The sequence below is a fragment of the Opisthocomus hoazin genome, chromosome 1, assembly GCF_030867145.1.
Source record: "Opisthocomus hoazin isolate bOpiHoa1 chromosome 1, bOpiHoa1.hap1, whole genome shotgun sequence".
Lineage (NCBI taxonomy): Eukaryota > Metazoa > Chordata > Aves > Opisthocomiformes > Opisthocomidae > Opisthocomus > Opisthocomus hoazin.
The window spans coordinates 133,177,398-133,191,292 of NC_134414.1; the positions used below are offsets into that span (position 1 = coordinate 133,177,398).

The 13,895-nt window shown below is 40.3% G+C and overlaps 1 protein-coding gene across 6 annotated transcripts in view; it reads left to right on the plus strand.

Moving 5' to 3' along the window:
• The window catches only part of GRAMD1C (GRAM domain containing 1C), a 53,753-nt gene that overhangs the window by 13,854 nt on the left and 26,004 nt on the right, over window positions 1-13,895 (plus strand). For all 6 annotated transcript variants that reach the window (XR_012765651.1, XM_075436799.1, XM_075436773.1 and 3 more), the window contains exons 3-6: window positions 4,775-4,859; window positions 8,658-8,761; window positions 10,225-10,320; window positions 11,526-11,606. Coding sequence is in view for 5 of the 6 variants with exons in the window: in XM_075436799.1 (XP_075292914.1) it covers window positions 4,775-4,859; window positions 8,658-8,761; window positions 10,225-10,320; window positions 11,526-11,606 (366 nt within the window). In the remaining variant the exon portion in view is untranslated. The remainder of the gene's footprint in view (window positions 1-4,774; window positions 4,860-8,657; window positions 8,762-10,224; window positions 10,321-11,525; window positions 11,607-13,895) is intronic.

Consider the following 13,895-nt stretch of genomic DNA (forward strand, 5'->3'; position numbering starts at 1 on the left):
TTTTTTTTATTTTTCCTTTCTCAAAGGGAAATTTGGTCATTGCAGCTCTGGTTTTAAAGCGGGAACTAAATTGCGAGATAGCAGTGGCTTGTGCATTACAGATTAGATTGGATGGTCATAATGAACTTTTCTGGACTGAAGAAATGGCTGCTGTGGGGTCAACATTTCTCTGATGGAAAGGCTTGTCAAACTTGGCACATCTTACAGCTAGCCTCAGCAGTGAGACCATCATCTCAGTGCGCCATGGGAATTGTTCTCGTGTTTCTAGATAAATCCGCCTGAATCTCTTTTGGAGTTTGTGAAGTCTTATGTTTGTCTGCCTTACACTGCTGAATGAGGCATTTGTTCGGGACTGTTAACTCTCTCCTAGCCTAGTGAGGCTTTAGACTGACTGAAAGTGGGATGTTGTTTGGTTTTTGTTTGTTTTGTTTCTGTTGGGTTTTTTTATTTCTCTCTTACCAGAGAAGTTTCAAGAATACTTGTAGTCTTTTTTTTTTTTTTTTTTTTTTAACAAAACCAAACTCCTCTCTGTGTTGTTCTTCTGGAGGCTGTTGTATGTTTCTTTCTCCTGATGCTAAGCAGGATTTTAGATGAATTTGAAGAGGTGGGAAAACAGTATGTTCTGCAGTAGAAATGCAACAATTCTTGCCAGGATATTTAATGTTTATTTCAATGTGCTAGTGGAGGATTAAAAAGTACGTTCATCCTAACCCTAGTAGTCTCTCCAAATTTGGTTTTGACCATGTCTAGAAACTTCATAGGGAAGCACAGGTCAAGCTCTGCTGTCTTTGGGGAACAGCACATCAGGTGGTCTTGAAGTTAGATGCAGAGATAGTGGTGTGGATTTGCTTGCTTGTAGACAGAGGAGCAAAGCTGTAAGTCTCATTGGCCATGTTTTGTTGGTTAAGTGAGGCTTCTGAACACAAAAGGGGAGTAGGTTGGGCAGCTTGCCTACAGGCTCGTTTGATTCTGGGACCCCAAGCACTTGGTGGTAATTGATACCAAGACTGAAGTTCGGTGGGAGGCATGTGTGCATCTCCTAAAATGAAGTGACATCAGAGTTGTATTTTGCTAGTGGTGTGGTCAAGTCACCCGTTTTCTCAGCTCTTTGTGTTCATAGCTGTATGTTAAAACTATAGAATACAAATTGTCTGGTAATGTGGGCTTTGTGGTGTCTTACAACAAGGGGAAAACACTAACAAAGCAAATGCAGAATTACAGCTGTCATTAGCAAATGTTAAAAAACGTACACACTGTTCTGCTGAGGTTGATTTGACTATTTGCATGCTTAGTGGTATGTGCAATCAAATAATTTCTTAATGATTAGCATTTTTGCTGTACTCTTGGGAGAAGGTATAGGTTAATTTTCCTCCATGGTTTGCTAAATGGATCAAATTATTTGCATTGTCCACACTTTGAAGATGTAGATGTGAAGGGAAGCTGTTTTTTAACAGGCTTCTATCATATAAATAACTTGACTTAGTCCTATTTAACTTTTTTTTCTGGGACGTGACTTTATATAGTTGGACTCAGGTCCATTTCTAAACAAGGTATAAGAGTCACTTGGTTCTGTGTCTTCAAGTAGTATCTGGTTCTTGCGTAACTGTCTTCTGTAAAACTTTCTGGATAATGCTGAAGAGGATTTTCTGCTTATGATTTACAGGTTCCTGGTATGTTTTGCAGCTTCAGATATAGAATGCTAATATGTTCTTGGCGGGACTTAATAATTTCCTTAGTGGTTAAATATAACATAACCATAAATACCTTAGATTATCCTCAGGCAAAAGGTTTTCCGGATGACTTATAATTAAACTTGTGTTAAAATTGGGTTGCTATTTTGACCTCTGAACTGTCATACTATAGCCTAATTTGTATCTTCTTTTAATATTTGTTGGTAAGTTTTGTAACCCAGAGGTGGCAACCTGCCTCAAGTGCTACCACATATTGGATATTAAAATGGTGATTGAGAGATGCTGTATTCATAGAAATGGAAATGTCTTATTTTCTTCACTTTAAGGAAATTAATGGTGCCAATAGTGTTAAAATTGTCCTTGTTGTTTCCCAAGTCCGTTTAGTGATCTCTTAATCACCAAGCCACATACTGAGCACATAATAATTGGAGATCTAAGTGAGCTAGTTTTCATACAAGGTGAGGAAAAGGCAAGATTAAAAAGCTTCAGTGTGCTTGCTTTTTTCCTGCTGATTAGATAACGGTTCAGACCTGGCTCTTCCTGAATGTCCTAAGAGCTCAGTAGAAATCTACAATTAACAAGAGGCTTTGTTATAGTCTATTTGTCACTTTAGACAAAGAACACTTTTAAATGCCAGCAAGGGTTTGTCAAACAGGCTATACTAGGTTTTATGCTCTAGAGAAATTCCATTTCTAAGTAAACTCAAGATACCTGGAGTTTGGATTCTTGGAGCTGTTAAACTGGCTGATTCGGGCACTAATATAAACGTGTCTGTGACACTGTAATGTTTCTGTTCTCCTCTTCCTGATTCTTTTTGTCTTATAACCACAAAAATGCTTAAATTCAGTGTAGATCTTATCTGTGTGCAGCATATTTGAAAAAGTACTTCCCTCCTTAAAAGCATGGCTGCTTCAATCATGGCTTCATAACTCAGGGTTGAAGACTGTGAACTTTGTTTTTCCTCTCGTGGCAGAGTGGTTCTTTTTTTTACCGCTTGTATGCTAGTGCTGTCATCACAAGCTCAGACTTCAGTCAGCTGAGGTATAACAGTCTAAACTGTAGGGTCTCTGGAACGAGAAGTGGAAGCTTTACAGATCCAAGTTAGCTTTTTGTTCTGCTCAAAGAACTCCATTTTCTGAAAGTGGTGCAGTCACTGGATGCCTGTTTTGGATGAGTTAAAAGCGTGCATTTCAGGGCATGGTGTGGCAAGGCCAAGAAACCACAGCCTGTCTACTTTAGTAGATGACATGCTTTCCATGAACGTTACTTTCCTAATCTCAGAAATAGCTGAAATAACTGGAAGCATACAGCCTAGAGGATGTCTAATATGTTGCCCTGTTAGTTGCACCTAAAGCTTTCATGCTTACTTTTCTCAGAAGGGGAGAGGTGGACATGTTTTCTGTCTGCCCCTCTCGCTGCCTTTTTGCGTTGCAATGCTCGGAATATCAGTGGACAGCAAATATGTACTCACTAGTGGTTGGACATGAAGACTTTCTTTTATTGGTGGTACTAGAAAGTAACATTGACATTGTTTTTTTTTTTTTAAAGCTGAACTGAGGGCAACTTTCCCCTCTCCTGAGTTACGTGCACTTAAACACCTGACCTTGAAGTAGCACTTAGCTGTTGTTGTGGCCAAAGAGTTTGATTCTCAAGTATAGGTAGATGACAGACCATCATAGGATGTTTGTGTGTGTAGAGTGGTGTTTGTGGACCTTTTGAACTGCAAGAAGCAGGAATTTCTTCTGTAGAAAACAGCAAAATGTGAGAATCCTGATGAAGTGGGGCACTACTGGTACTGCTTTGTTAAAAGACTCTCAAGCTGAAGATTGTCTGTCATTGTTTTGGCAACAAGCACAGACATAATGAAACGGTAGAGACCAACTAACATGCTGCAGGAGTGTGCAAAAACTGAGTGGCTTTTTAGTAAACGTGCTGCAAGGTGATACAGTCAAGAGTGGTTCTTTGCCTCCTTTCTTCTTTCTTCTCCCACCCTAACTACAAATAGCCACTGATCTTATGGTAGAGATGGGTTTAATGGTGAATGTCAAGTTTTAGAGTAACACAGATGCTTGAGGAGAGAATAGCAGCCACATGCTTAAGATCTTTGGAAAGGCTAAAAAAAAATAAATTGTAAAACAGTCTTTTATAGTATATTTATACCTGGTTTTGGTAACACTTTAAGCTGACTTCTCCCTGTCTTACTATAGTTCAGCTGAGTTATACAGCATTTAGTTAGGACTGCCCCTAAAAGAAGTGGCCGACATCTGTTAAGAAGAAAACATGGCCTCTTACTGCAAAATGGAAAATAGGGCTTTTACAGCAGATTCATTTCTGGAGAACATGCTGCAGCTCTTTATTTGGGTGGAAGCGGGGACATTTGTTTATAGGAATAAGGAGTTAAAGCCCATCAAGATTAATCTTCTTTTCTGTGAGTTTACCACCCAATTTGAATCTTAGATGAACTGTAGACAGTGATCTCTTTAAGTATGGGGTGAAATATAGAACAGGTCAGGAAATCAGGAGATGATGATGGTGTCTGCTTTTTCTGTTTACTGGAGGAAACTTTGGCCTTTGTTCCTACAGGCCTAATTATAGCAACTGGCAAAAAAATCCGCTGCATTGTAGTATTCCCAAAATGGCACTTCAATCAGAAATTGGTGTTCTAGGTTGTGTCCTTGTGTTCAGCTAGTGGCCTGCATGAGGACTTGATCTGCACTGTCACCTGCTGTGTTGTGGCCTTGCTGCCTCTTCATTGAGTCTATACTACAAGATTTAGCCCTGAAAGGGGCTCTCCTGTCCTTGTGAGTGGGGTAGGTTGCCATCATACAACTGTAATGCCTTGTAATTTGCATCTGGCCTGATACAGGGAACAGTTTGGCCCATTCTATCCTAAATACTGGAAACACACTCTTACATAAGCAAGCATAAAGTTACAGTGATGATCACACTTAGATACCACCTATTATTTATTGCTCTTTTGATGTCCATTTATTCTTCAAGATAAAATTACACATCCAGTATGAAGACAGTTGATGGCTGAAAATAAATCTGTTTCCTTAACCTTTTACCATTCTTTGTTGCAGCTCTCAAGTTCCACTTACAAATATAGGAGTGAGGAATTCAAGAGGCAGTTTTCGCATCTGCCAGACTCTGAGAGACTCATAGTAGGTAAGATGTAATCACAGCAAAAGTGCTTGTCTTTTTGCTGATAACTCCAGATTGCAGCAGTGCCAAGGTGTGTTTTTATGTCAAAATCTAACTTCAGCTGATACCTTCCTATTCTCCTGTCTCTGAATTAGCATCAGATACCTTCAGGGGAAGTCAGGTCCGTACTCATCGCCTGTACTGTCTGCTTTGTGAAAAACAACAGATTCCTTTTGGGGGTTGAGAAGTGAAGGAGAGGATACAGAATCCTCCAGTTTGTCTAGATATGCGATGGGAGCCTGTTAATGTCTTTGTCTGCTGCTACTTTAGTGGGTTTTTAGACAAAACCCTACCTGACAGCAGTGAAGATGTGACTGTCTGACAGCTGTTAGCTGACCAGCTGGAAAGAAAGGTCACCATGCAGGGTTGGGGTGAGCACTGAGCACACAAACTCAACATACATGCATCAACGGGCTTGTGTGATGCAAGCTTGAGAAGAACAGGTAGAGTTAAATCCTGAGAGCACTGAATTTGTTTTATGTTCTTTCCAGCATTGACAACCAACTTGGTACCTCTTGCAGTGTCATGACAATTTATTTTCAATCCTGTGAGTGTTTGAGTCTTCTCCTTTACTTTAAAGAGGGAACTAGTTATGGCCAAGTCAGATGCCATAGGTGTTGGGGAGGAGGGAGTTGATTCCATAGTTGTAATAGTTTGATACTTGGATACAAAGGTAAGGAGATGTTGCTTCAGTGACCCTGTTAAGTAGGTAGATCATCCTTAGCAGCAGTTTTTCCCTTGCTCCCTGGAACTAAGCCTAGACTCTTGACCTAGGCACCTTGATTAATGTGACTTCTGGGACTGAGTGACACAGTGGGTGCTTGTAGTTTGAAAAACTCTTTTCAGAGACAAATGCCAGCTATGTGGTACGAGGACATATAATTCAGTATTCAAGTGTGTAATTCTCATCAGCCATCATAGGACACTGCTGGAAAACACAAACCAATCTTCATTTTATCCTGACTTATAATGCTGTGCATTTGGATGGATTTGTCAATGTGGTATGTTGAGGGCAGATAAAAATGTTTTATGCCCCATGGTGGTCAGTGCAGTTGTAGTACTGCCCAGGCTAGTGCTGAGCCTAAAGTGTGTTACATGGTGCTGTGCAGTGCAATTGTGTTAGTTCTGGGTTGGCACATGCCTTGAGTGGAGGTTTTTCACAGCCCAGTATACCAGGTTAGCTTCCCCATAGGCTGATGAGATGGGTGCAGGCATGCAAGTACAGCTCAGCTGGAAGTGCAGAAGTGAAGTGCATGGGATGGGAGGGGAGAGGAGAGGAGCAAGTGGCAGAAAATGTCAAACTGCTGCATAACTTCTTGGCACTGAAATGTTCCTTCTGAGCTCTGACTTCCTGTTTTGCTCCACCACAAGATCCAAAGAAGGCAAACGTATAACCCTACCTCCTTTGCATGCAGTGATGTGCCTTATTGTCTCTTATTACTTGCCTTGCAGGTAGGCCTGCCTGCACTGCCTGAGCAGTGTGTAACAATGCAACACTGTCCAAGAATTGGGTGTTGTTTTTATACAAAAGTGGTGTTGTGACTGTTTAAAGTTAATCTCTCAGCTTATGCAACCTTTGAGCAAGTGAATAGAGAGGCTGTCCATGTATGCTTGCAGCAAGCTGTGTTCCTTCCAGGTTAGTGGAAGAGAAAGTAGAGCTTTCACTTGCACAGAAAGTTAAATCCCTGTGTCCTTTTCCAGCCTCAGGAGGTGGCAGTTATCCTCTCAAATGCCTTCTGCATTTTTAAAGTACTTGATTTAAGTGAAGAAGTAAAGCAGAAAAGAATATTACTTCAAAGCATTGTTTTGACGTCTCTCGTTACACAGGATTGATGTAGAAAGCCATGGAGCAAACTGAAGCACATTTCCAATGAACACACCGCCAAGGACTTGAAGAAAGATTTAATAATGGGTTAATCTCAACAATGTAGTGCCTGCTCCACCAGAAGCAAAGTCATTACTTTATAAACATTTTTTTTACTCCATAAGAAGCAGTGCTCCTTTGGAAGGACTTTTTGCATCCTCCAAGCAAAGAGCTCTTCCTTTACTTGATGCAGGAAACTTATCACAGGCTTTACAGTGCTTAAAGAAGCAATTTCTTGCTGCTGTTCAAAAGAGCTATAACTGCTCGTGTTCTTAACTTAGCTGTTAAAAGCGGCTGTTCCACTGTAATGACCACCACATATAAAGATTATATGAAATATAATTCTTTTCTTACAATGGAGGAGAAATGATGTGGACTTTCAAAATAGGAGTTTGAAGGTGTGCCACTAACTTTAGTTTGTCTGAAAATGTTGTTTACAAGCAGCGTCTTACGTTACTGAATCTGAAAACTTAGAAGGAGAAATGCTAATCTCTCCTGTCTGTTTTGATATTCTCTTTTGTGTAGGTAGGTCATGGTGTTGCTCATCACTTGCCCAGTGCTCCAGTATTTATAGGTCTGAATCCCTCTGCATCCCCTAAACATAGAAGTCGGATGCAAACGTCTTGGTAATGCTTTCTTGAAGTCCTTAACCTCAAACTCCTGCTGCCTTCCCTCTCCCTGCTCTCCCAGCATTTTGGTATCTGTCTTTTCTTTAAACATACACTTACAACTTACTGGTTAAGTTTATGTAATTGTATTTGCAGTTATGTCTTTGAGGACTGATATACGTACCTCATGCTTGTTGCAAGAAATTTTACTTCCACTTGACTATTTAAGGGGAAAACCCAACAGAGTTTTAAAAATCATAAAAAAAGCTTCTGCAGATGCTTATTTACCTTGAAGTTAGGATGGTGAGGGACTCCTGAACCTCTTGGTGCTTTTTCAAGATCTGTATTTATCTTATTGTATACAAAATCAAAATTCTGGCTCAGACAGTACCAGATACAATGCTCTTCAAAATAACAGAACTCTTTGATATCTCTGAAGTTAAAATCGTTAACATCTTGCATGAATAATTGCATTCTGGGTATTTTCTATATATAAGGTAGCCTTTTTCAAGTTGGAACTTCCAAAAGAGGTTGGTCTGTCTTCATTGTCTAGCAGTAGTACTTCTGAAAATTCGTTTTGTTTTAATCTTCAGGCTCTGAAATGATGAAAGTTCTCTCCAAGAGGCTTTTAAAAATTACAACCACGTCCTCTGCTCTTGTTCTTAATTAGCAGGTGTCTGTTGATGGGTAACTGTGTTCTAGATGAAGTCTGTTTCTCAGTAGGGATGCTTCAGCCAGAGGCAGTATCATAAGAAAAATTACAGTCAGCTTCTGAAAATATCCCATGCCTGAAGAACTAGATAGCTTCAGGTTGCCTTTTAGTGTCTCACTCTACCGGTAGTTTTAGCTAGTGATAGGATCTGTTTAGTAGAAAATTATTGTCTTACTACAACATATGAACTACTGTTATGTAGGAATTGACAGTATAAGCCATTGTACTATAAAATGTTTGTGTATTTTGTTGTTTAGGTGCTTTGAAGTTTGACTTATACGTCTCCCATGTACTCCTGCTCTTGCCTGATACCTCCTCTCTGAAAATACAGGATAATGCGCAGGGGGTCAATGTATGGAGTGCTGTCCTCACACAGACACTTCCATCAGCTTTAGCACTGGGATGTTCCCAGAACAATGATCTGGATGCAACCCAGTACAAGTCTGCCTTCACAGGCTTTTGAAGAGTGAAAGAAAAGTTCTTTTATTTTTATTGTAATACCCTTATTTTAAGTTAAAAGGTTTGGGTAAACTGAGCTGCAATAAGTAAATAAACTTTCTCTTGTTCTTTATATGTAGATTATGCCTGTGCGCTCCAGAAGGATATCCTGCTGCAAGGACGCTTGTATCTCTCTGAAAACTGGCTCTGTTTCCACAGCAACATTTTCCGATGGGAGACCACAGTAAGACCTCTTAGCTCACTTGAATCCCACCTCTTCTTTGTCCTGGACTATCAGGGTATGAGAGCCCCTCAAACAAATCTTTTCCTGTCAATCTCTTACTAATAACTTTACACTGAAAAGAAAGAGCCTGCATCCCTGAGTGGAAATGTGGGTCCGTTGCTCCGTAAAGTGAAGTAGTGTTGGAGATGTCCGAATGCTGAAGTAAGCCTGCTCAGTCAGCCATTCAGCATGGGAAGGAGTTCAGGACTTTTGCTAAAGTTGATCCTTTATATTTCTAGATGAGTTTGCCTCTCCTTACCAAGGAGAGTTGCTCTGTAAAGGGATGTAACGTGTAATGTTCTACTGCAAGACCAGGTGCATGATACAGTATGTGGTGTTGCCCTGTTCAAGAACTCTCCAGCATTGAACCTTAACGTGGTTTAGTCTCACATGTAAGTATTGGCATCTAAGAATAGCTGAGGAGAGTGATGATTGCATTGGTGATTGAACATTTTTTTATTGTAGACTTGAGACTGAAGAAAAAAACCGAAAAAAAACAAAACAAAAAAAAACCAAACCAAAACCAAAAAACACCACAAACCACCTGTGAAATGACAGCCTTGAATACATAAACTACTCAAAGACTGATTTTTCAGCCAAACCAGCGTGCATCCTAGTAACCTGTTCCTGCCTGCCTAGCAGAGTGAGAGCTTAAGTGGTATCTTAAGGCAATGTGAACTCATCAGCTACAGTGCTAGAACCAAGCTTTGGGACCTCCTTAGCAGGCTGTGTTGATGCAGAGAGACAGTGAGTGGGGAGGACTTTCTGCACACTTAGGAAAAAGCAAGATCCAACTGTATGTTCTTCCTTTCTCTAAACTGAATGGCAGCACAGCCTTGTCTTCAAGGGAAGGGGGTAGGCTGAATTGAAATGGCTTGTTGCAGCCAGTCAGACCATGCCGTTCTAAACAGAAACATTTTAAGTACTAATATGCAAGGTAAACACACCCAAGCAGAAAGACTTCCTTGCAGTGTCTGAACCGCAAATAAATCTCTGAAAATGGACTAGATTTCAAAATTCTGTGATGTGACAGACAAGATAGTCTGTTATCTGCTCAATGTCCTGCCTTATGTATAGTGTACTGATTGGGGCTGGCTTTGAGGTCTGTGGTTTGTATGTGCTTGGGGGAATGCGCCCTTAATCCTGTGTTGCTGGAGCAGTGGAAGTAAAGAAGAAAGAATTACTTGCTTCCCTAGTCCTAGGAAGAAAGAAGAGGAAATTATAAGTCATCTTAACTTGCTTCTGCTCTGGAATGCTTGCTGTTGAGGCTAACAAATGAGGACAGTAGTTGCCTTTGTGATCTCAACCAAGTTGCATCGCAGGGTTTGGGATTAGTTTGAGTTCACCTTCCGTATTCTGTGACTTTATACATTTTTGGTCTTAACAGTTATTTTTAACATGTTATTAAATCTATTTCTGCTTAGATTTCTATTGCCTTGAAGGATATCACTTTCATGACAAAGGAGAAGACTGCTCGGCTTATTCCAAATGCCATACAAATAGCAACAAAAGGAGAGAAGGTGAAAAACTGTATTAAAATATGTGGTTTTTTAAAAATGATAATGTCCAGGGCAGAGCACTTGTTTTTAAATTTGCATAAGTAACTTCCCTGTCAAGTCTTTGGACGTGGTTAGGATTAGAAGACAGACTTGGTGTTTTGATCCCTGTGCATATTGGCTTGATAATTCAGCTTTAGTTTGATTGAAGACTAGTGTTGATACAGTAACCAGAAAGTAGGGAAGTTTTTGTCCCGCTGATTCTCAAAGGAAAGCCATTTGAAAACTCCAAGTTCAGGGCATGAATTCAGAATGTGTGCCCTTGAGTTTGGTATTTTTTGCAGTCTCACTGGATTTAAAGTGCCCCTGGAAGAAAATGGCTGAAAACAAAAAGGGCTGCAATATCATGGGTTTCGAGTCACGGAGAAATCTACCCACCGAACATGCAATTTTATATTCTGGGAAGTGCAGTTATTGGATGTGTTTGGAAAAATGGAAATGTGTGATGCAGAATGTTCTTATGTGCAACACACTTTGTGATATTACTTCTGTCATTGCCTTGAAAATAATAATTTTTGGCTGGATGCAGAGAATAATTTTCCAGGGCGAATCTGGAGCTGTTCTTTGTGAATGGACTGTCATTCCTTATATTTGGTTGTTCCCTCTCAATTTATTAAATATTAACTTCCATCATCAAGGAAGATAAACCTTTTTTTCTGCTAAACAAACTTTCAAATGGGAAAGATAATATTGCAAATGGTGCATGTGATTTGATATCCTATTTTAATTATTTTAATTTTACATCTTCTCATATGAAAAGATTAGTAAAAGGAATATGTGGTGGAAGGATGGAAAGGGCTGTGGCCTGTAAGAAATAGGCATAAACATCTCTGATTTGCTCCACCTCCTATTTGGAAGTGGGAGAAAGATTTAACTGTGCAGTTAGTTGAGGGGGAGCTCTTTCTTTATGCCAAAAGCACAAATGATTGCAGCTGGGTGCCCGGAAGAGCAGATGTCTTTGTGTGGATATTGGGTAACTAACTCTTACTTACTAAAAGTGGTAAAAAGTGTGGAGTGTGAGGAATGTAAGCTCAGGTTTGTTGAGTGTGAGAGGAGCGTGCCATTGCTGAAAACCTTAGGAAATTCAGGATATAAGGAAGCATTCTGTTTTATTTTTTTTTCTGAGAATACCTAAAAGTGAGCTTTTGGCACCTTGTTTTTTCCTGCAGTTTTTCTTCACATCATTCAGTGCAAGAGACAGAAGCTACCTCAGTATCTTCCGCTTATGGCAGAATGTGTTGCTGGATAAGGTGAGTTTGTAAGTGCCGGTACCTGTGGTTAAGTAACAAAATTATTTTTTTTCTAAAGTAAGGAAATGTGTCTTTTGAGGGCAAGTGACTTTCCTTAAGAAATCAGCTTTTTGTTTCTGACGCAGAAATCTAATCTGATGTTCTTCTTTGGCTTCTTGTACTTCAGATCCCAGATAAACTTCCCATCCTTTCCTCCTTATGCTGCCATCTACAACTTTGCTGTTGGTGGAGCGTTTTGTCTTTGAAGATAGGTTGCTTGTTTCTCTTCACTACAAACTCAAGCAGATATTACTAAACTGGCATGCATTTGCTTCACATTTTCTGTGGCTAATTTGTGATCAAAAAGGCAAGAGGCTTTTTCAGTGAAAGCTTTTTTCTTTTTGAGGAAAAAGCCAAAAGTCACCTTCTTGATTAAGTTAGCTGAACCTTTGCCAACCAACTCATTGCAACTCCCCTGACCTTGAATAAATGCAACAAAGGCAGGCTGTGTGATATGGAAGTGTATTTTGGCAACTTCTGCTAGTTAACTTGATTTTATGTTGCAATTTGTGGACACTTAAGCTAATCTTCTTTCTAAAAATGTACCGACTCTTTTGCAGAACATCGCTGTAAGTAATGCAATTTTTGTAAGCAATTCCTTCCTGTTTATGCCTCTCTTTGTTTAAATACTTCAACACGGGTGCAGTTGAACACTGAAATATCCGTATATATCTCTGCACTACAATGGTCCCCAAAGGCTTAAAGCTGTGGCACTACTTACATGTAGTACCCACACAGGTTTTTTGTTAAATGGATTTTAGGGGAGACTAAAGGCACTTTTTGTCAAACAAAAGCTGAAAATAAAGGAAAGTTCTATATGAGGCAAAACTAATGTTTCCTGCAAATTTCTTACCTCTCATACCAAATACTGTTGAACTGTGGAATGGTAATTAACTTATTCAGTTGGTTAGTTTGCGGTGCTGGAGGATGAATGTATGGGCATTCAGATATGCAGACCTATCGATGGGGCTGGAACAGTGTGACAACAAACTTCTGTGCTGTTCAGTGTTAGTTTTTCCTATGCATTTCTACTCTTTGCTGCTGAAGTAAGTATCACATTAGGAACAATTTTTCACTTCAGACCAGTAACCATAGGGTAGATATGAACGTGGAAGGCATCGACTGCGTGCAAGATGAGATTAGTTAAGCCAGCGGGTTTTAGGGGCCAGTGCATCTGCATAGCTTGGGAACTCTCCATATTCTTTCTAATCTCGCTGTTAGCTTTCTTGCATCCTCACTGAAGTGTGTTGAAAGATAGAAGTCTCTGATGTGAATTTCTGCTGGGAGTTCTCAGTTGTGAAATGGAGCATTGCCATGAGGTGTGTGTAGGGCTTTTTAATGTGGTGTGTTTGGAGCTATTTCTTGAAACAGGAATTCTGTTAGGTTAAGCTCCTGCTTCTGCGTCGTAGTAGTGACTTCTGATTCTCTGCTAGAATGAGTCTGAATTCGCCTCTCAGCCTGCTTTGTGATTCTTTACTGCTTAACCAAACTAGATCCAAGCTATAGAGGGGCACTGAGGAGGTGAAAGTAGAAAGTGACATTTGCTAGAGCTGGATCCGCTGACTCTACTACAACAACAGCTGTCCACTGACCTGTTGCGAAAAGAAAGCCCTTGGTGCATCGAAGCTGTTTGGCTGCTTTCTCCCCAACCCCCTGTGGCGGGGATGGCATACATTTGAAAGAGAGCTTATACACCCGAGGCTTTGGCATGGGTGTGCGATGCCCTGAGTATGTGAAGCCTGGTGTTTCTGGACTCCAGTGGTCAAAGGGATCCTGTCAGAATTTGTAAGGCTTGTGACAAAAAACCCAAATCTCACTCTGGAACCAGTTCCAAAAGGAGCAGGTTTTAATGTTTTCTCTGCAAATATGAGTATTTTAAAGCCTGTGGATAATTTAGTTACCTGGAGTACATCTGCTAGACCTGGAGATGACATCCAACTGTTGAATTATGAAATAAAGGCTTTCTGGTGCTGTCAGAAGTGTAACTCTGCTCTCGTGGTGCTGGTTTGTGCCACGTGATGATAGGTAATCCCAAATTTGCAGGATTTGGATCCAGGGGATGGGAATTGCAATTGCTTCAAATCAGGTTTGTGCAGAGGTTATTTTCAGTCACTGGCTCTGCCCTCTTCAGTGCTTCCTTGGCACAGATTTCATGCTACAAGGTCTCACCTCTGAAGAGTGACCTATCTGCTTTACCTGACATGCCTTAAGCTTTCACCCCTTGCAGAACATCCTGGTAGGGTCAGCATG